We start from the raw sequence: 18,517 nt of genomic DNA, 5'->3' as shown, positions 1-18,517 counted from the left end.
GTAGCTCATCATTTAACTAATATAACTCAAAAGGCACGCATCTTTTGATAATTTCACTTTCGACCCAAATATCATGCACACCATTTTTCTTTTGGTAATCTCACTCTCGACCCCAATAATTCTTATATTTCTCCAATTTTAGCTTACATCATTTTTTTAAAAAATTACTTGGAAATTCTTAAATGTTTGTCAAATTTTTGTATTGTAGTTATATCAATAAAGTTATGAAGTATTGAAATTGCTAGTTTTGTAATTGAACTGTACATAAATTTGTTCAATTATTATTTCAGGGTTAATATGATTTGATGGCTCATCATATGATATAATGATACTATCCGATATCAATTAAAACGACTTTTAGACAGTGAAATAACATCATACTCCTATTACTATTATATGGAATTAAATAATTTCATCCTTTGAATTAGAATTGTATTATCGCCTAAATCGTAATTAGGTACAAAAATATAAATTGATAATTTGGCAATTTACTAATTTGAAAGTTGGAATACAAAATTACACTTTGATAAAATTTCAGAAATTTTAAGACAACTACCTCTTTTATTATTGAGTGAAGTAAACAGGAGGTGGTGGTACTAGTATCACATGAAAATTAATAATATATCTATCAGAAATTACTGGTTAAAAAACTACTCCGTATTATATTTAAAGTTATGTTTTGCACCCTTTTTTGTCATTTACACCTTTTTTCTACTTAATTTTTTTTTAAATATATTCAAATTATATAGTTTTTATTTTCGCAATGATAAAATAATAGTAGTATTCGGAATTTAATGGAATAGTAGTAACTTTTAAGTTTTATAGTTTATATCAGTACTCCAAGATTTGTAAATTTGTGAAATTGAAAAGGTCATCCAAGATTATTCTAAAGCTTCCTAAATTCCTAATACTGATTAAGCATTCTGAAAAGGCGCATCAAAACCCTCTCTCCAAATCTCATCTGATTTAGGGTTTTCGGCCACCATTTTCACTGAGCTACGCAGACAAACTATGTGGAGGCCATTAGCAAGAGGAGCTTTGCGATACCGGCGTACGGCGCCGCCGCGGCAGCTGCTTCTTCCCGTCAATCTTCAGGTAGCCAACCAAACACCATCACTAATTGTTGAATCCGCATCTCGATTTTCGTTTTTCCCGAGCGCGTATCACTTCCACCAAAACCCTAGACTTTTCTCGTCGAGTTCAGCTGAGAGTCGCGACGATCTTCCCTCCGAGCCACTGATATCGCAGGCTAATGAAGCCACTGGTGGTTTCGATTTCAGTGGGTTGAATGAATCTGGCGGATTTGAGAATGAAGATTCTATATTTGACGGTGCTGCAGATACTCCCGATGCAAATCAGGGCTTTGGAGACTTATTTGGCGGTTCTGTTGCTGCCGACGAATTTATAGAATCTGGAGAGGGTGTTGGATTGTTGAAGGAGAATGACGCAGAGAAGGTGAAGAACTTGTTGTCTTTGCTGCAGGGTTCCGGCATTATTCATGGCTCAATCGAACCTTATTTGGAAGCTATGGATTTGGCTTTGGATAACGATCTTATGATGAGGGTGCTTCAGACACCCTGCACACAAGGGGAAAATGTGATCGGTTTCTTCAGATGGGTTTTGAAGAAACGGGGGTTTGTCTTAACTTCGCAGGTGCTAAATGAGCTTGTGCGTTCGATATGCACACAGAACAAGAGGAGAGAAGTGTATGCATTATGGGATTTGACAAACGAGGTAGGGGAGAAGGAGAAGGGGGTGGTGAGTTCTGAGTGTTTGAATGAAATAATAGCCGAGTTGTCCAAGTTGGGGAAAGGGAAGGCAGCACTTGAGGTGTTCAATAAGTTTGAGGACTTTGGATGTGCATCTAATGCTGATACATATTATTTGACTATTGAGGCTCTTTGTAAGAGATCGTTTTACAGTTGGGCTTGGTCTGTTTGTGAGAAGATGTTAGCTGCGGATAAGCTGCCTGATGCTGCTATGATGGGAAAGATCATTTCCTACCTGTGCAAGGGAGGCATGGCAAAAGATGCACATTTGGTGTATCTATATGCAAAGGATAAAAAGATGAATCTTCCACGGTCATCTATCAATGCTGTGGTTAGCTCTCTTTGTCAAGTTGAAAAAACTAATAAGGAGACTTATGGAGAAATCAACAAGGAGCTTGATAGAGAGACTGTGTCCTTGGCCTTGGGGATGTTGGATGAGTTTTCAGCAGAGGATCGAAAGCATGCAATTAAGCCCTTTTCAAGTGTCATTAGGAAGTTGTGTTGGATTGAGGATGTTGACAGAGCAAAGAAGCTTCTACTTGAAATGATTGAATCCGGCCCTCCTCCTGGAAATGCTGTGTTCAACTTTGTGATCAACGGGCTTACTAAAAGTGAGCAAACGGAGGAGGCTCTGAGCATTATGAAGACGATGGAAAGCAGAGGCTTGAGACCCGATGTATACACCTATTGTGTGATCATGAGTGGCCTTGCAAGGGCCGGAAAGATGGATGAAGCCATCAAGATGTTCGATGAAGCAAAGAAGAAGCACTCCAAACTGACCCCGGTTGCATACCACACGCTCATTCGCGGATTCTGCAAGCTCGAGCAATTTGACAAGGCTGTGAATCTGTTAGGCGAAATGAGGCAGCATGGAGTGCAGCCTAAACACGATGAGTACAATAAACTGATAAAGTCTCTTTGCTTCAAGGCACTAGACTGGGAAACTGCTGAAAAGTTGCATGAAGACATGAATTCGAACGGCAAAGCTCTCAACGGTAGAACAAAGGCGCTTATTGCTGCTGTCAGGGATTTGCAGGAAGCTGTTTCTGCATAATTTCCATTGAAATGCATATGTGCTGAAGTAAGGAGGTGCTCCATCTCTCTCTTTATCGGATTTTGTTGTTGCTTATTGCCAAGAGAAGTTTAGGAGAAGTAATTTAGTGGCCAATGTATTTTTTTGTTAGCAGTTGTGACCTTCAGTGATTAATCTGGTTTTGGTTAATAAATCTGTTAGAATATTTTGTTGAAAATTTTATTCACATCAGGCAGCTATGAGCTACTGACTTGAGTGAAAAGAGAATGTTGCTTTTTTTCTTGTTTGTAAACTTATTCTGAGAAAATTATTATGCACAAAAATGAAACTTAGTCTGAATATTAAAAGAATGTGTTATTCTAAGAATTCTTTTTTAGTCCTTAGATGATCACGAAGATCTATAGACTATAGTGCGGTCATCACTTTTGTTGAATAAATTTATGATCCTGTGTTTGAATCTTCGAGATGATAATTACTTTTATTCCTTAAATGATTATGTAGATCTATGGTGGTTAATCAGTAATCACTTTGTTAAATGAATTCTTGATCATGTGTTTCAATCTTGTATAGAGATTATGAGGCGCCAAAAAATGTCGATATTTTGAATTTATGCAATTTTTCGACTAACTCATACATATCTCTCAATACATATTTCACACAGGATTGAGTAATAAACTATATATACTACCACTATTCTCTTCTCAACATTATTTTCTTTCTTACTTTACAATTTTTCTACTTTAACTATATAAAATGGGTGTGCAAAAGTGACCAGTACTCCTAAAGTGGGACGGAGAGATTAATTATCTACTCCCCCGTCTCACTTAATGATATGTTTTCCTTTTTAGTTTGTCTCAAATAAGATTACACATTTTCTTTTTTGGAAAGTTTCTCTCTTCAATTAATACACAACCATTTTTCTCACTTCTATTTAAATATTCATCTTTCTTTCTCTCTCTATTTAAATACTTATACCCACATTTTCTCTCTCCAATTAAACACATTAAACAATAACTCCTAAAATCTCGTGCCGCCCAAGAAATGTGTCATCTTAACCAGAACGGAGGGAGTATTACTCCCTCTGTATTCAAAAAATAGAAACATTTGAAATTACACGTGTTTTAATGCACCATTGGTAAAGTAAGTGAGAGGAAAATGAAAACTAGTAAAGTAAGAGAGAAGAAGAGAGAAAGTAGTGAAATTAGGGTGTCCACAATAAGGCGGACACCCCAATAGCCCCGTCCTAATTTTTGTCCATAGCCCCAGTTTTTTTGTCCATAGCCACAAAATTTTGTTTCCGCCCACTATGGTGGACACTTCCAATAGCCCCCAAATTTTATAACCAATTTTTCATTTTAAAATGTTTTAGTTTCAATCAGGTATAATTAAAATTATCGCAATGTAAATAATTAGAAAACGAGGTAATTGAGGACAAATATTCGTTGTATTGCAAACGGGTAAAATTATACAACGAAAATTTTAAAAAAATACAACTAAAAATTGTCCATTTTTTACCACAAATTCTAGTGAGAGAAATTTTGTGTGATGAAGAGTTGGAATGATGTGAAAATAATGAATGGAATGGGGTGTATTTATAGGTGAATTAAATTGAATTTTAAAAAAAACGCCGTCTATAGCCGCGCCGGGCATCCATCCACTATAGGCGCCCGCGCTATCCGCCTCGTCCGCCCCCGACTCGCCGCGTCCTCGCCCCGGAGTCGGCGATCGCCCGTCCGTCGCCTACCGCCTCCATCTCCTCGTCCGCCCCGGGGGCAGACAACTCTCCCACTATGGATAGCCCCGAGGCGCGGCTAACTATTGTGGACACTCTTAGAATGAGTGGATTATAGGTTTATGTTCTAAAATATAAAGATTCTAAAATTTCTATTTTTAAGGAACAACTTAAAATGGAAATTGTTGTTATTTTTAAAAAATGAAGGGAGTATAAAATTTCTACTACTATTTAACAAGATGGATCCAGTTTTATTTAAAAAAAATTATAAATATTTTTTATATGTTTATCTTATTTGTTTTACGAATAAATTTAAATTAGTACTACTACTCGACTTTAGTATAAGGTTTCCATATCCGGATTCTTAACCATACACACCCGACCCGCTAATATCCGGCAAATTCGGTACCCACAAACCCGTTTGAGGACCGGGTAGATATGGAATAATGGTGACTATATTAAGCCCTTCTTCGCACAATTACAGTCATCCATTAGCTCAGAAAATTCAAAATTGAGGAACCAGAGAGGCCGGATTTCTGCAAGGGCTGTTGCCCCTCTCTGTTAGCCGATGATTTTTTGTTAACAAACAGCCCTTTAAGTGGAAATATTACGTACATACAAACACACACATATATATATTCTGCTGCTTAACCAATAATTCAAAACTGTGTTGGACTGAAGATGCTGTGATGATTGGCGGTGGTGGTGGTGGTGGCGATGGAGATCTGGTGACTGGAGAGGCTGTGATGATGTTTCTATTTTGTTTTCTGAGCTAATGGGGCGGGCAGGGAGAGATCCGGCCCGTATCTTGGTGGCGACCCGGACGGCATTGTGGTTTTTGAGTCACATGCAACCGGTGGTCAGCTGCCATGGCGGCGTTGGCCTTCCATTACCTGTTTTTCTGCAGATCTGAGCCTCCTTGTTTTTCTATGAAAATTGTATATTAAATTTAATAACTTTGATTTTCCTTTTTTTAATTTTACATCTGATTTATTTTGTTCCTCCTCACGTAAAAAATTAATAAAAACCTACTCATTATTTGAGTCCTATTTTTTTATTTTTCAATTAAGTTTGAGTAATTTTTTTTTCAAAAAAAACAAAAATTTATTTTATTGTTATGGCCTATTTTATTTTATCTTTATCTTTTCTAAATTATTTTACTCTCTTACTCAACTTAGTTGAATAATTTTTTACTCAATGTAGTTAGAACAGAGAGAGTACTATATTTTAATTTTAATTTTAAAAGAAATACTACTATATTAAATTAAAAAAGTACTCAACCACAAACAAGACATGAGCTACAAACCTTACTCAATGTAGTTAGAACAGAGGGTGTACTATATTTTAATTTTAATTTCAATTTCAAAAGAAATACTACTATATTAAATTAAAAAAGTGTTTAACCACAAACAAGACATGAGCTACAAACCTTAGAGCATCCAGAATAAGGATAGGCTAATAATATAGCCTAGCTAAAAATTCCTCATGACACATTATCATTCCCTTCCAACGGCTTAGCCAATGTCCTAGTCAAACAACAATCTAGTTATAGGCAAAGCAATGCCCAACATAGCAAATAAATTGATAAATACTATTAATTCATTTTAATGGTTGGTGTTTATCAAATATTAAAAAAATAAAGTGCAATGAATTGTAAATATAGAGTATAAATTAAAAAAAATTAAAAAATTAGCTAGCCGATTGCTTGCTGCGCAATATGAGGCCAGCGATAGGCTAGCCAGTTAGTCCACGCCCTAGCAGGGCGTTGATTTTTCATCCGTCGAACTAGCCTAACGCAATAGCAGACTAGCTGAGCGACCTAGTAGCACTAAGGCCACCCGCAATGCGTCACGCGGGTGGCCCGTATTCCGTAACGAAGGGACGGGACGGCGGCGGGACGCGTTGCAGCGTCCTGTCTCGTCCCCAGCCAGTTCCGCGTTCCGTCATGCCGTGACGGTTGGCGAGACGTCTCGCCACGCGCCGAGGCGATGTGGCGCGCTCCGGCGCCATGCGTGACGCCCACTCTCCAGCCCGCGAGTGGGCATCGTCATGCTGATGCAATAATTTATTTTTTTTAAAATTTGAATTAAATAAAAAATAAATAAATAAAAAATGTAAAACGGTAATATTATCGTTATATTACCGTTTTTTCAATTTTTTTATTTTTATTTTATTTTTTTTACTCTATAAATACTCCTAATTCATCCTCATTTCACACACAAATACACATTTATTCTTCCCAAATCATCTTCATTTCCTCTCCAATTTTCATCTAACCTCTCATCACAAAATGTCCAGCGACGGAAACTCTGGCGGTGGCGGCTCCGGCGGGTTCGACATCAATGCGTTCGGCGATTGGGGGGCATGTACAATGTCCTCGGTGGTGGTTCCGGTTCGTCGACGCCGGGCACCCAGGGTTCGTCGACGCCGGGGGGTACCAACCACCCCATTTTGATGTGGATGCATACGCCCGTTCCTCCGGCCCGAGGTATTCGCAGGGATTATCCCAGATTCATGAGGATTATTCCGTTGTTCCCACTCTGGAAGAAGGCCGAGACAGTGGAGGAGGCCGAGGCGGGTCCAGGGCGGAGGTGGTGGAAGCTCCAGGGCGGAGGCGGAGGCGGACGAGGAAGAGGAGGATCTAGGCCGGCATCCGTACGGCCCAAAAGAAACGCTGGAGATGTACAACGAGATTAAGCCGAGGAGGAGGAAGATCTAGGCCGACACCTCGTATGATCCCATCGTCGGGAATCAACAACCCCGGAAGTGCTTCTGGGAAAAGGTTACCGAGGCCTTCCACGAGATTAAGCCGAAGGGGTCCCGCCGCCGCACATATAAGATGTTCCGCGCTCACTTTGACCGAGTCGACAGAGAGGTCAAACGATTCTGCGCCATCCACAAGAATGAAGCGGCTCATTACCAAAGCGGAGCCACGGGAACCGATATTCTGAGGTCGGCTTTGCGGGTCTACTTCAACGACACCGGCAAACAATTCAAATATGTCGATGCTTGGGAGGTCGTCAAGAACGAGGAAAGGTGGGCCGGCGGTGTCCGGTCCAGCTCGAACTCGAAGCGCACGAAGCACACGGCAGATGGCCAATACTCGTCTGGTGAGGGCGGTTCGGGCAGCGGGCCACAAGAGTTTGCCTCGCAGGAAGTTGAGGCCCCGGCAGACGATGCCGGTGGGTCCTCCCGTGGGCACCGTCGGCCGCAAGGGAGAAATGCGGCAAAGGCGGCTTAAGGGAGGAGGAGCCGAGCCGAGCCGAATCAAGCCAGGCGCGGCCTCGGGGGGACCCTCGAACCCCCTTATGTCCATGTACATGACCGCCACAATGGCAGACACTTCCCGCATGACGTCTCCCCAATACCAAGCTTATCTTAACGGAATTGCGTTTATGGCGACACAACTTGACATTCCGCCTCCTAACGGCTTCAGTGCACCTCCACCGCCCCCGGGGGATGATTCCCCGGCGGAGTAGTTTTTTTTTATTTTCTATAAAATTGTATTTTAAATTATGTCATTTTTATTTTTTAGGATTTTAATTGTGTTTTTTTATTTTTTTGAATTTTAGGTTGTATTTTTATTTTATGTTGTAATTTTATTTTATTTTTAATGAAGTATGTTTTTTTTAATTGAATTTGATTAGAAATAAAAATAAAAAAATTAAATTGAATGAATAGTAATGTAAGGGACGGAGGGTTGCAGGTTCCGTCCTTTAGTTAAAAGATGGAGTAAAAAAGTACAGTGGCCCATGAATAGTAATTTAAGGGACGGTCAAGTGACATCGGATGGCCTAATGCTAACAAAACAGTCCCCTCGCATGGCCTAAGAGCATCCACAACGGTGGTGGCCCAACCCGCGTCCGTCCGCGCCGCTGGCACGGACGTGTCTCGCCGCCGCTGCGCTCGCGCCGTGCCAGTGAGCAGGACACGTGGCGCGCGGCGATTGGGCAACGGCATAGTCGTTGCCTTTGAATTTTTTTAATTAAAAATCGGTGTTTAATTAAAAAAACTGATTAAAAAAAAGGTTCACTTCCCAAAAAAAATATATCCATTTTTTACCGTTTTTACCACTTTTTAATTTTTTTCCCCCCAAAAATACACACTTTCATCTATAAATATCCCCACTTTCACACCCAAAAATTCACATCAAACTACACAATTCTCATCTTCATTCTCCCATATCCATTCTCATCTTCATTCTCCCATATCCATTTTCATCTTCATTCTCTCATACCCTACAACATAACAATGTCCGGCCAAGGCGATGACCACCCGCCCTCTCACGGTTGGAATCCTGAATGGTTCGGTTCACAACCGTTTCCTAGTCCGGAAACGGAATATTCGGCCCCTCCTCAAACCCAAGATTCGGGCGTTCCGGGTGGCTACCGGCCATACCCAATCGACGACCGAGGTGCCTCCGAAGGGCGATACGGGTGGACACCGGAGCCTAGGCCGACCGCCCTCTCCCAAACTCTGTCTCCTCCTACTCGCGGTATCCGCACACTGTACACTCCGACGGAGATGGATAAATTGTTCAAGGTGTACTTGGAAATCTCCGAAGATACGGTGGTTGGCACGAAACAATCCGGCGATCACTTTTGGTGGCGCGTCTCTCGCCGGTACAATGAAAACCGGCCGCCGGGAACGATCGAGCGCAACGAGAGTATGGTGCGCAACTCCATCGGCCGAGCCAACGAAGAAATTGGCAAGTTCAATGGCTATTTCCTCCAGGAGACGTGGAATGCCGGGAGCGGCCGGAGCAAGGTCGACATCATCACTGCCGCGCTGAGCACTTACCAATCCATGAACGGCAAGTCGTTCAAGTACCTCAACGTTTGGCAGGACACGCGGACGCACCCGAAGTATATGCGAGACATAACATCCTCCTGTAGCGGCTCCTCCAAACGGTCAAGGTCGGTATCCCTATCCGACGCCGGCACCGAAGAAGTGGCTAGCCAACTCACGGAGCTAACTTGGGTAGCCCCGACGCCGGACCAAGTGGTTCCCGACGTCGACCGCAAGGAAGGAAGAAGGCGGCAGCCGACCGCCGTCGCGCCGCGACCCCATCTGCCCCCGCTCCCTATGCGCCACCTCCACCCCCGAACAACTCGCTGTGGATGCTCTTAGGCCAACTCAACTATGACCCCCACGCAACTTTAAACGCACGAGACCATGATATTGGGTCTCCAAAAACAATTGGGGTTAGTGCCGCCGGATGAGTAGTCTTCCTCGGGTAATATTAGCCAATAATTATGTAATTTTTAATTTTTAGGAGTTTAATTATGTAATTTTTAATTTTTAGGATTTTAATTATGTCTTTTTTTTATTTTATTTGTAAATTGTAATATTTATTTTGGTTTTTTAATGAATTTTAATATTATAAAAATGTTTTTGTTTAACTGAATTTTAAATTAAATTGTGTTTGTCTTTGCGGAAGAGCACATTTGTGGCTGTTGTGCTCTTGCCAGAGAGCATGCATGAATAGTGGCGCCGGGCCCACAACCATGCTCGCTGGCAAGAGCACGGGTTGGGGCGGAGGGCGGGCGGGCTATAGTGGAGAAGTTGTCCGCCCGCGGGGCGGACACCGAAATGGGGGCGGTAGGGGGCGGACGGGCTTCAGCCGACTCTGGGGAGAGGACGCGGTGAAATGGGGGCGGACGCGGCTATAGGCGCGGTGCCTATAGTGGCAGCACCGACCGCCACGACTATAGCCGATTTATTTTATTTTATTTATTTATTTTACATTTCAATTCACCTATAAATACACCACACTCCATTCATTATTTTCAAACCATTCCAACTCTACATCTATAAAAATTTCTCTCACTACAATTTAGGGTCGGAAATGAACAATTTGTGGAGAGACAGCTGGAATGCTCTGATTCAACAGGTGCAACACCAGGCCGCCCAGGAGGAAGCGGCCCGTTTGGCGGAGGAGGCGGAGAATGCGGAGGATGCGATCCTCGTGCCATTACTCATCGGCGGACAATCCCACGAGACCACGTCGGTGCGCACCGGCGTCTAATGGATGATTACTTTGTGGATAACCCTCGTTATCCACATGAGATATTCCGCCGGAGATTCAGGATGTCGCGACGGCTGTTCAACTATATAGCGACGAATTTGGCGGAGCGTTACCGGTGCTTCACCCTCCGGCGTGATGCGGCTGGCCGAATCGGGTTGTCTACGCAACAGAAGTGCACCGCTGCAATCCGGCCGCTTGCCTACGCCGGACCAGGGACATGTTCGATGAATACCTACAGATGGGTGAGACGGCTGGCCTCACGGATTTAGGCAGTTCTGTAAGGGGATCCGGGAAATTTTCGCTGGGGAGTTTCTACGGAAGCCCAACCCGGATGAGTGTCAGCGCCTACTGGATATGCACGGTTCGATGCACGGGTTCCCAGGAATGTTAGGAAGCATCGATTGCATGCATTGGGAGTGGAGGAACTGCCCCGTGGCATGGAAAGGCCAGTTCACTACTGGATTCAAAAGTAAACATCCAACGATGATTCTGGAAGCCGTTGCGGACTACCCTCTGCGGATCTGGCATACGTATTTCTGTGTGGCAGGTTCGAACAACGACATCAATGTTCTTTAGTCATCGCCGCTCTTCAACGAGGAGTGCCGGGGGGAGGGTCCAGAAATCAGCTTCGTAGCCAACGGTACGCAGTACAGTAAGGCCTACTATTTGGCAGATGGGATATATCCGCGGTGGCCAGTATTCGTGAAGACTGTCCGCCAACTCGTTGGACTGAAGAAACAATATTTTGCGCGCAAACAAGAGAGTGCTAGGAAGAATGTTGAGTGGGCTTTGGGTGTCCTCCAATCGCGGTGGGCTATTATACGGTGTCCGGCACGAGTTTGGCACGAAGATGATGTCGCGAATATTATGTTAGCCTGTATCATATTGAATAATATGATAATAGAAGATGAAGGCTTTGCGGCAGAGCGATGGGCACCGGAAGAGGGAGCAAGTACAAGTCACGGTGTTGCCTCCGCGCCGATCCAGATGGGCGTACCACAGAGCAATGAATATTTGATCCAATGCTTCGCTGATATGCGCAGGACCACATCACATAACACACTGCAGGCCGATTTGATTGAAGAAGTGTGAGCACGTAGGGGAGGTGGTGGCGCAGTGTAAACATGTTAGTGATTTGTACTAGATTAAATGTAGTGTGTAATTTTAATTTTAATTTTAATTTTAATTCTACTTCATATAGTCGTGTTCTTCTGATTACGTATAGCCCGATAAATTTGTTCATAATTACTTGAAACATTATAAAATGAAAGTTGATTATAAAATTTGGGGGCTATTGGAGGTGTCCACTATAATGGCGGACACAAAATTTTTGGGCTATGGACAACAAAACTGGAGCTATGGACAAAAATTGGGGCGGGGTATTGGGCGTGTCCGCCTTATAGTGGACACTCTAACAAAACAGTCCCTTCGCTCAGCCAACACCGGAGACATCGCCGGTTCAATTTCCAACAAGACAAGTAAATGTCTATCTTACACTTCTCAACACAAACCTCAGACCATCTACTACGCTGTCTCTATACCGTCCCTTAAACCGTCCCTTAACTACTATTTGACCACTATTTGATGGCCCCACTGTCCTTTTTTCCTCCATCCCTTAATTAAGGGACGGAACCTGCAACGCTCCGTCCCTAAACCGTCCCTTATTTCGTCCCTTAATTACTATTCATTCAATTTCATTTTTTTATTTTTTTTTCCAACTCAATTCAATATAAACAAACACAATTCATTAAAATTAAAATAACATTACAACTTAAACTTAAAAAAGAAAAGAAAAAAAGACATAATTAAAATTCTAAAAAAATAAAAATGACATAATTTAATCTTCTCCGCCAAAGTTTTCCCAAATGTGCTCAATTAGATCCTCTTGGAGTTGGGTGTGGGCGCTAGAGTCGCGTGTCCTTGCCCGAATAGCCAACCGTTCTTGTATAGACGGATGCTCTCCACTTCGCGGCGGACTACTTGCGGTTGAGCTTCCGGGGGATTCGGGGTCGAACCAATTTCCCGCATTCGGTCCTTCATCTCGGACAATCATGTTGTGCAAGATTATGCACGTATACATGATGTCGATCATGCTCTCCATGAACCACGAACGAGCCGGAGCTTTGATGATGTTGAAGCGCGCTTGGAGAACCCCGAACGCTCTCTCCACATCCTTGTGCGCAGCCTCCTGCTTCTGCGCAAAAAGAGCCTGCTTTGGGTTCGCAGGCCTGCTGCACGTCTTCACGAAGGTCGGCCACTTCGGGTAGATGCCGTCGGCGAGATAGTACCTCATTTTATACAGGCGGTTGTTGGCGACGAAGTTGATGGCCGACACTTTACCATCCAAAACTTCGGTAAAGAGGTCGGACTTGTGGAACACGTTTACGTCGTTGTTCGAGCCAGGGACCCCGAAGTACGCGTGCCAGATCCAAAGCCGGTAGTCGGCTACGGCCTCGAGTACAACGGTTGGGTGGGTGCCTTTGTGGCCGCTCGTGTAGGACCCCCTCCAAGCCACCGGACAATTCTTCCATTGCCAGTGCATGCAATCGACACTGCCAAGCATCCCGGGGAATCCTTGCACTTGTTCGTGCAGGTTGAGGAGGAACTGACAATCGTCCGTGCTTGGCCTCCGGATAAATTCGTCACTGAAGGCTGCCCGGACGCCTCTGCAGAAGTTGAGCAAGCACATGTGCCCAGTGGTGTCTCCGATGTGGAGGTATTCGTCGAATATGTCGGCCGTTTGTCCAGTCGCAAGCTGACGGATGGCTGCAGTATATTTCTGCAGCGTCGTGTGGCTGGGACGACCGACCGCGTCGAATCCTTCTCGGAAGAACTCTTCCCGGGCCGCCAAAGTATTCGCTATGTGGAGAAATAGCGGTTTACTCATGCGGAAACGGCGACGGAAGTAGGTATCTCCCTAAATCGGGTTATCGCAGAAGTAGTCTCGTACTAACCGTGCGGCGGCTTCCTCCCGGTTTCGATTGATGTACTTCCGGGATCGTCGTGGGGGTGGCGCGGCTTCCTCCGCCTCTCGTCGTCGATCTTCTTCAAGTGATTGTTCCATTAATTGACGCATTTGCTCAAAAGGATCCATTTGTTTGAGTTGATTTAAGATGAAAATTGGAGTGATAGAGAGGATTTGAGAGGAATAGATGTGTGTTTGTGTTTGAAATGAGTATGAAATAAGATTATTTATAGAGTAAAAAAAAATTTAAAAAGGAAAATAAAAAATTAACGGTAATATTACCTTTTGAAAATTAAAATTTTTTTTATTAAAATCCATTTTTTTAAAAAAAAATGAATTATTGCGTCATCCGTGACGATGCCCACTCGCAGGCCAGCGAGTGGGTGTCACGCATGCATCGGGGGCGCGACACGTCGCCCGGGCGCGTGACTGGCCGGCGCGTCCCTTGTCTCGCGGATACGGGCTACCGGACGGGACGAACGTTGCAACGCGTCCCGCGGCGGAACTGTCCCTCCGGGACGGGACGCGTAGTCGATGCTCTCAAAACTCAATACTCCCCCACTTGCTGCAAATTCCATCAACATCAAGGGAAATAAAAACCAATCACCACTATAAATCCAAAATCCCCAAAATCAAAATCAAGCAACCCAGTAGCTCATAATTCCTCAAGCAGAGACGGAAAAATTGAGGCCAGCAGCGAGATGGGATTTTTTTAGGGTGGTTACCCCTCTCTGTTTGCCAATGAATTTTTTATAAAAAGAAAAACAGCCCTTTGTTTCAGTGAACTACAAATATGCAGCCTTTTCTTTCAGTGAACTACAAATATGCATATACTAATACTAGTACTACTTAATTACCATCCAGATCTGGTACCTGTTTGGTATTCCTCACATTCCACTCCTTTTATACTGTTCCGGTAATTAAACATTCTATTTCTAGGGTCGGATTGAAGAGGCTATGATGATAACTTTTCTCCTCCTTTTCTGTTTGTATGAGCTACTGGGTCGGGTAATCGGATTGTCAGGCGTATCTTGGCGGGGCGACCCGGACGGCGCGTGGATTCACGCGCAACCGGTGTCGCAGCCATGGCGTCTTTGGCCTCCTTTTCCCCTCATGATTGCAGATCTGAGCCTCACGAATTTTTTTGCTAATATTTATTTTGATATTGGAAATTAATAATTGTTTTAAAATTTTGTTTTCGGCAAGTGTTTTATCACTGTTTTTAATTGTTTCAACTTCCAACATTTTTTTTGGTAGCTGGGGAAATGATTAATTCTGCTTATTTTCTAATGTATTTTAATTTAATTCATAAGGACTGCATCTTAAGAGCATCAGCAATACTTCATCTTAAGGGCTCGTTTGTTACCCATGTTGGCCTAACATGGGTTAAGAAGATGTAATCTCCAATAGCAGGTTTAGTGATAGAGTTGGTAATCTTTGCCCTATGTTTGTTTGTACAGACACATATCCCCACCTCCGTAAACACGCTGTTTGGTATGCGTTTGCGAAACTAGAGATACACGTGTGCATTCCCGATTTTATCCTCATTGTTTTTTCATAATGCCCAGATTGCCCTCATTCCCCATTTCTTACGGTTTCGATTCTTCCATGTAAACCGGAGGAGTTACATTAATATTTACAATTACAAGTTTGCAAATAATAGTACCCTCACTTCTTCTCCGCGCCCATTCTAAGCATAACCGTGTATCATCTCATTCCACGTGACTAAATCCTGACAGACCATCATATTAAATCCTAAATCCTTCTTTCACTATCAGACCATGAATCTGCCTCCCTTGTGAGAGAGATGATAAAGACGAACAACAATTCAGTGCGCTAGCATAAGAAAACTCAGCCGGTAGCATGCCTTCACGTACCATTCGCCTGAAAAAGTTAAAACCCTCTGCATCCATTGAATTAAGGGATAAACCTGACAACACTGAATTCCAACACACTATATCATATTTGGGAGCCATGTTGAAGATAGCTTTTGCAACTTCTATTTTACTACATTTTGAGTAAACAGCAATCAGTCCACTCGTACATACAAGTCCATCGATAGCTCAGCTTTCCACAAGGCATCATGAATCTGCTTCCCGCTCTCTAAAAGTCCCATGGAAGCACAAGAACTGAGAATTATAGCAAACGTAGTTCGATCAGGCCTCACTTTTCTAAACTGCATCTCTCTATAGAGCATCACCGCCTCCCTGTGGTATTCGTTCTGGGAATAGCCCGACAACATAGCATTCCACGAGGCCAAACCTGGCACCGACATACCATTGAAAATTCGAAGCCCCGTTTCATCATCACCACTTCTCAAGCACGCAGCAAGCATATTAACACATGTCACCTCATCAGGCTCAACCCCACTGCTCTGCATTCTCTCCATACACTCGACCGCCCTCTGCAAATGGTATCCCTTGGCATATCCTGCGATCATAACATTCCACGAAACAACACTGACTTGAGACATACTGACGAGCAACATCTCTACTTATTCAGCACAATTCATACAACCGAAGTCGAACTCATATTACAACCTATAGGATACCACATTTACCATCAAATCGAGAAGGCCAATTTTTTTCAATAGCAACCAAATTTCACTTCAGTGGGCGAGATATGAGGAACATACCTGCTGAACAGATTCGTTGTCGGCCATGGCAAGCACGGCGTTCGAATTACCCAGGGCGTTAGCTTGAAACCTACAAATCGACGCAAACGCGGTCAGAAAATCGAATTGGTTAAGCCCATTATGAAATTATAATTCAGACGACCACCAACGGCAACCACGATGTTCGACCCAACAATTTTGTAGTTGAACGCGTCGCCTAACAGCAAGTGCTAGTTGATTGTGCTGCAATTTTGCCGATCCATGGAGTAAATGGAGAATCAATGTCAGGGGTATGGAAGTCAATTGGGTGAAATGCCAAAGCTTCAAGCTCCTTTCTTCCTCCCTATCGCATGTTTCACTAGAGATTGAGTTATCTGCATTTTGGTTTCTCGTGTCTACGTTTCAGTCGGGTCATGGGATGGAAGAACCGGGTCAGGTAGATAGCTAATATGCCAACCAAACAAGGAAGTTGGGGTAGATAGGGAGGCCTAACATGGACTAACATGGGTAACAAACGAGCCCTAAGAGCATAGCGGCGCGGAATTCCCTGTGGAATTCTCAAAAACACCTCCTGTCACGTCATACGGACTTCCCACTGCACTGCCACGTCATAAGGACTTTGCACTGCACAGTAGCGGACATCCCCAAGGACTTCCCACAATTAAAAAAACCACAAATTCACAAATTAAACAATTTCCGGAATTAAAATTTCGACACAAATAGGAAAAAAAATTCCATTAAATAAAAAAAGTACATTTCAATAATTAAAAACTATATCAACGACGACCCCTCCGCTGCCATACTTCTTCGATAATATCGTAATGGAGCCGAACATGGGCTTGTCTTTGGCGCATGTCGGCAAATGCACGGACTCGATCGACATCGTCATGGGGTATCCCCATGCGGACATTGCTAGTGGCCACGCCGTGGCTTGGACCCGAAGCACCAGCATCATCATTGGTCCAATCAGTCAGTGCTGGATCTTCATCTTCGACAATCATATTGTGCATGATAATACATGCGTACATGATGTCGGCGATGCTGTCAACATACTACAGTCGTGCTGGACCCTTCACTGCCGCCCATCGAGCTTGGAGCACACCAAATGCCTGCTCCACATGTTTGCGCGCTGCCTCCTGGCGACTCGCAAAATATATCTTCTTTTCATCTGCTGGGCATCTGATCGTCTTCACAAAGACGGGCCACATATGGTATATCTCATCCGCCAAATAATAGCCCATATTGTGCTGGTTGCCGTTGGCGCCGAAGTTGACGGCCGGACCAGCGCCCATGCACTGCTCGTTGAAAAGGGGCGACGACTGGATGACGTTGATGTCGTTGTTAGACCCGGCTACTCCAAAATAGGCATGTCGAATCCACAGTCGGTAGTCAGCTACCGCTTCAAGGATCATCGTGGGATTCTTGGCCTTGAAACCAGTAGTGTACATCCCTTTCCAGGCAACGGGGTAGTTCTTCCATTCCCAGTGCATACAATCTATACTGCCTAACATCCCCGGAAACCCGTGCTGATTCCCGTGCATATCCAGCAGAGCCTGACAATCTTCGGGGGTAGGCATCCTAAGATACCTATCCCCGAATATCTCCCTAACGCCCTGAAAAAAATAGTTCAGGCAATCGCGGGCAGTCGTCTCACTGATGTGGAGGTACTCGTCGAACATGTCGGTCGCGCCTCCGTATGCCAGCTGCCTGATTGCGACAGTGCACTTCTGAATCGACATGTGGCCGGGTTTACCAGCCGCATCCTCCCGCACCCTGAAATACCCGTATCGACGCTCCAAAGCGCCCACGATACGCAGAAAGAGCGGATGATGCATCCTAAACCGTCGCCGGAACATGTTCTCCCCAAACCGTGGTTCCGGCGCAAAGTAATCCTCATACAACCGAGCGTGGGCAGCGAGGTGGTCCCGGGGTATTATAGTTCGACGATGGATGGGTCGAGGTACCGCCGTCGCCAAGGCCGCTTGTTCCTCCCTCTCCGCTGATTCCCGCACACCTGCATGAATCAGACGCATCATATGTTCATAATGCCCACCACTACCACTACCACTACCACTACCAGCCATTCCGGATATATAAAAGAAATGTAGATAGAGAAACTTGTTAAAACTAGTGGTGCGAATGAAATGCAGTTCAACGAGCCGTATATATAGAAATGTAAAAAAAAATTAATGCAATAAACAAGAATTCCTCGCGGACGTCCGTGGGAGTCAACGCAATGGCGGACGTCCGCACGCCTGTCGCGACGGAATTCCGTATCCGTGCATACCATGCACAATGGCAGACGTCCGCCGCGGAATTCTGGCTAGCCGGGACGGGCGCCATTGTTGATGCTCTAAACGTAGTACTTCTTCTTCA

The 18,517-nt window shown here is 44.1% G+C and overlaps 2 protein-coding genes across 4 annotated transcripts; one reads left to right on the top strand and one right to left on the bottom strand.

The window, feature by feature from the left end:
* The first annotated feature begins 859 nt into the window (after positions 1 to 859).
* LOC121794998 (pentatricopeptide repeat-containing protein At3g02650, mitochondrial-like) lies at positions 860 to 3,079 on the top strand. The gene has a single exon (XM_042193423.1). It carries the CDS (start codon positions 1,012 to 1,014, stop codon positions 2,821 to 2,823), a length of 1,812 nt encoding a protein of 603 aa, XP_042049357.1. The 5' UTR covers positions 860 to 1,011; the 3' UTR covers positions 2,824 to 3,079.
* Positions 3,080 to 15,206: 12,127 nt separating this feature from the next.
* LOC121804060 (pentatricopeptide repeat-containing protein At4g20770-like) lies at positions 15,207 to 16,632 on the bottom strand. Of its 3 annotated transcripts, none has more exons than XR_006051112.1 (3): positions 16,308 to 16,632; positions 16,163 to 16,232; positions 15,207 to 15,957 (listed from the first exon to the last, which is right to left on the bottom strand). XR_006051112.1 is itself a non-coding variant. In XM_042203610.1 (2 exons), exon 2 carries the CDS (start codon positions 16,013 to 16,015, stop codon positions 15,557 to 15,559), a length of 459 nt encoding a protein of 152 aa, XP_042059544.1. In that variant the 5' UTR covers positions 16,016 to 16,067; positions 16,163 to 16,632; the 3' UTR covers positions 15,207 to 15,556. The 3 variants fall into 3 exon arrangements, 1 of the variants encoding a protein (XP_042059544.1); XR_006051113.1 differs by having other exon boundaries at positions 16,312 to 16,632; XM_042203610.1 differs by having other exon boundaries at positions 15,207 to 16,067; positions 16,163 to 16,632.
* Between the last annotated feature and the right edge of the window lie 1,885 nt (positions 16,633 to 18,517).

The sequence above is a fragment of the Salvia splendens genome, chromosome 1 (assembly GCF_004379255.2).
Source record: "Salvia splendens isolate huo1 chromosome 1, SspV2, whole genome shotgun sequence".
NCBI classification, from domain to species: Eukaryota; Viridiplantae; Streptophyta; class Magnoliopsida; order Lamiales; family Lamiaceae; genus Salvia; species Salvia splendens.
Note: the sequence above shows the minus strand (reverse complement) of the source record. Positions and strands in the feature narration are given on the sequence as shown.

Excerpts from the sequence above, each read along its gene's own strand:
- LOC121794998 (XM_042193423.1), top strand. The coding sequence starts at position 1,012 with ATGTGGAGGCCATTAGCAAGAGGAGCTTTGCGATACCGGCGTACGGCG.
- LOC121804060 (XM_042203610.1), bottom strand. The coding sequence starts at position 16,015 with ATGTTGCTCGTCAGTATGTCTCAAGTCAGTGTTGTTTCGTGGAATGTT.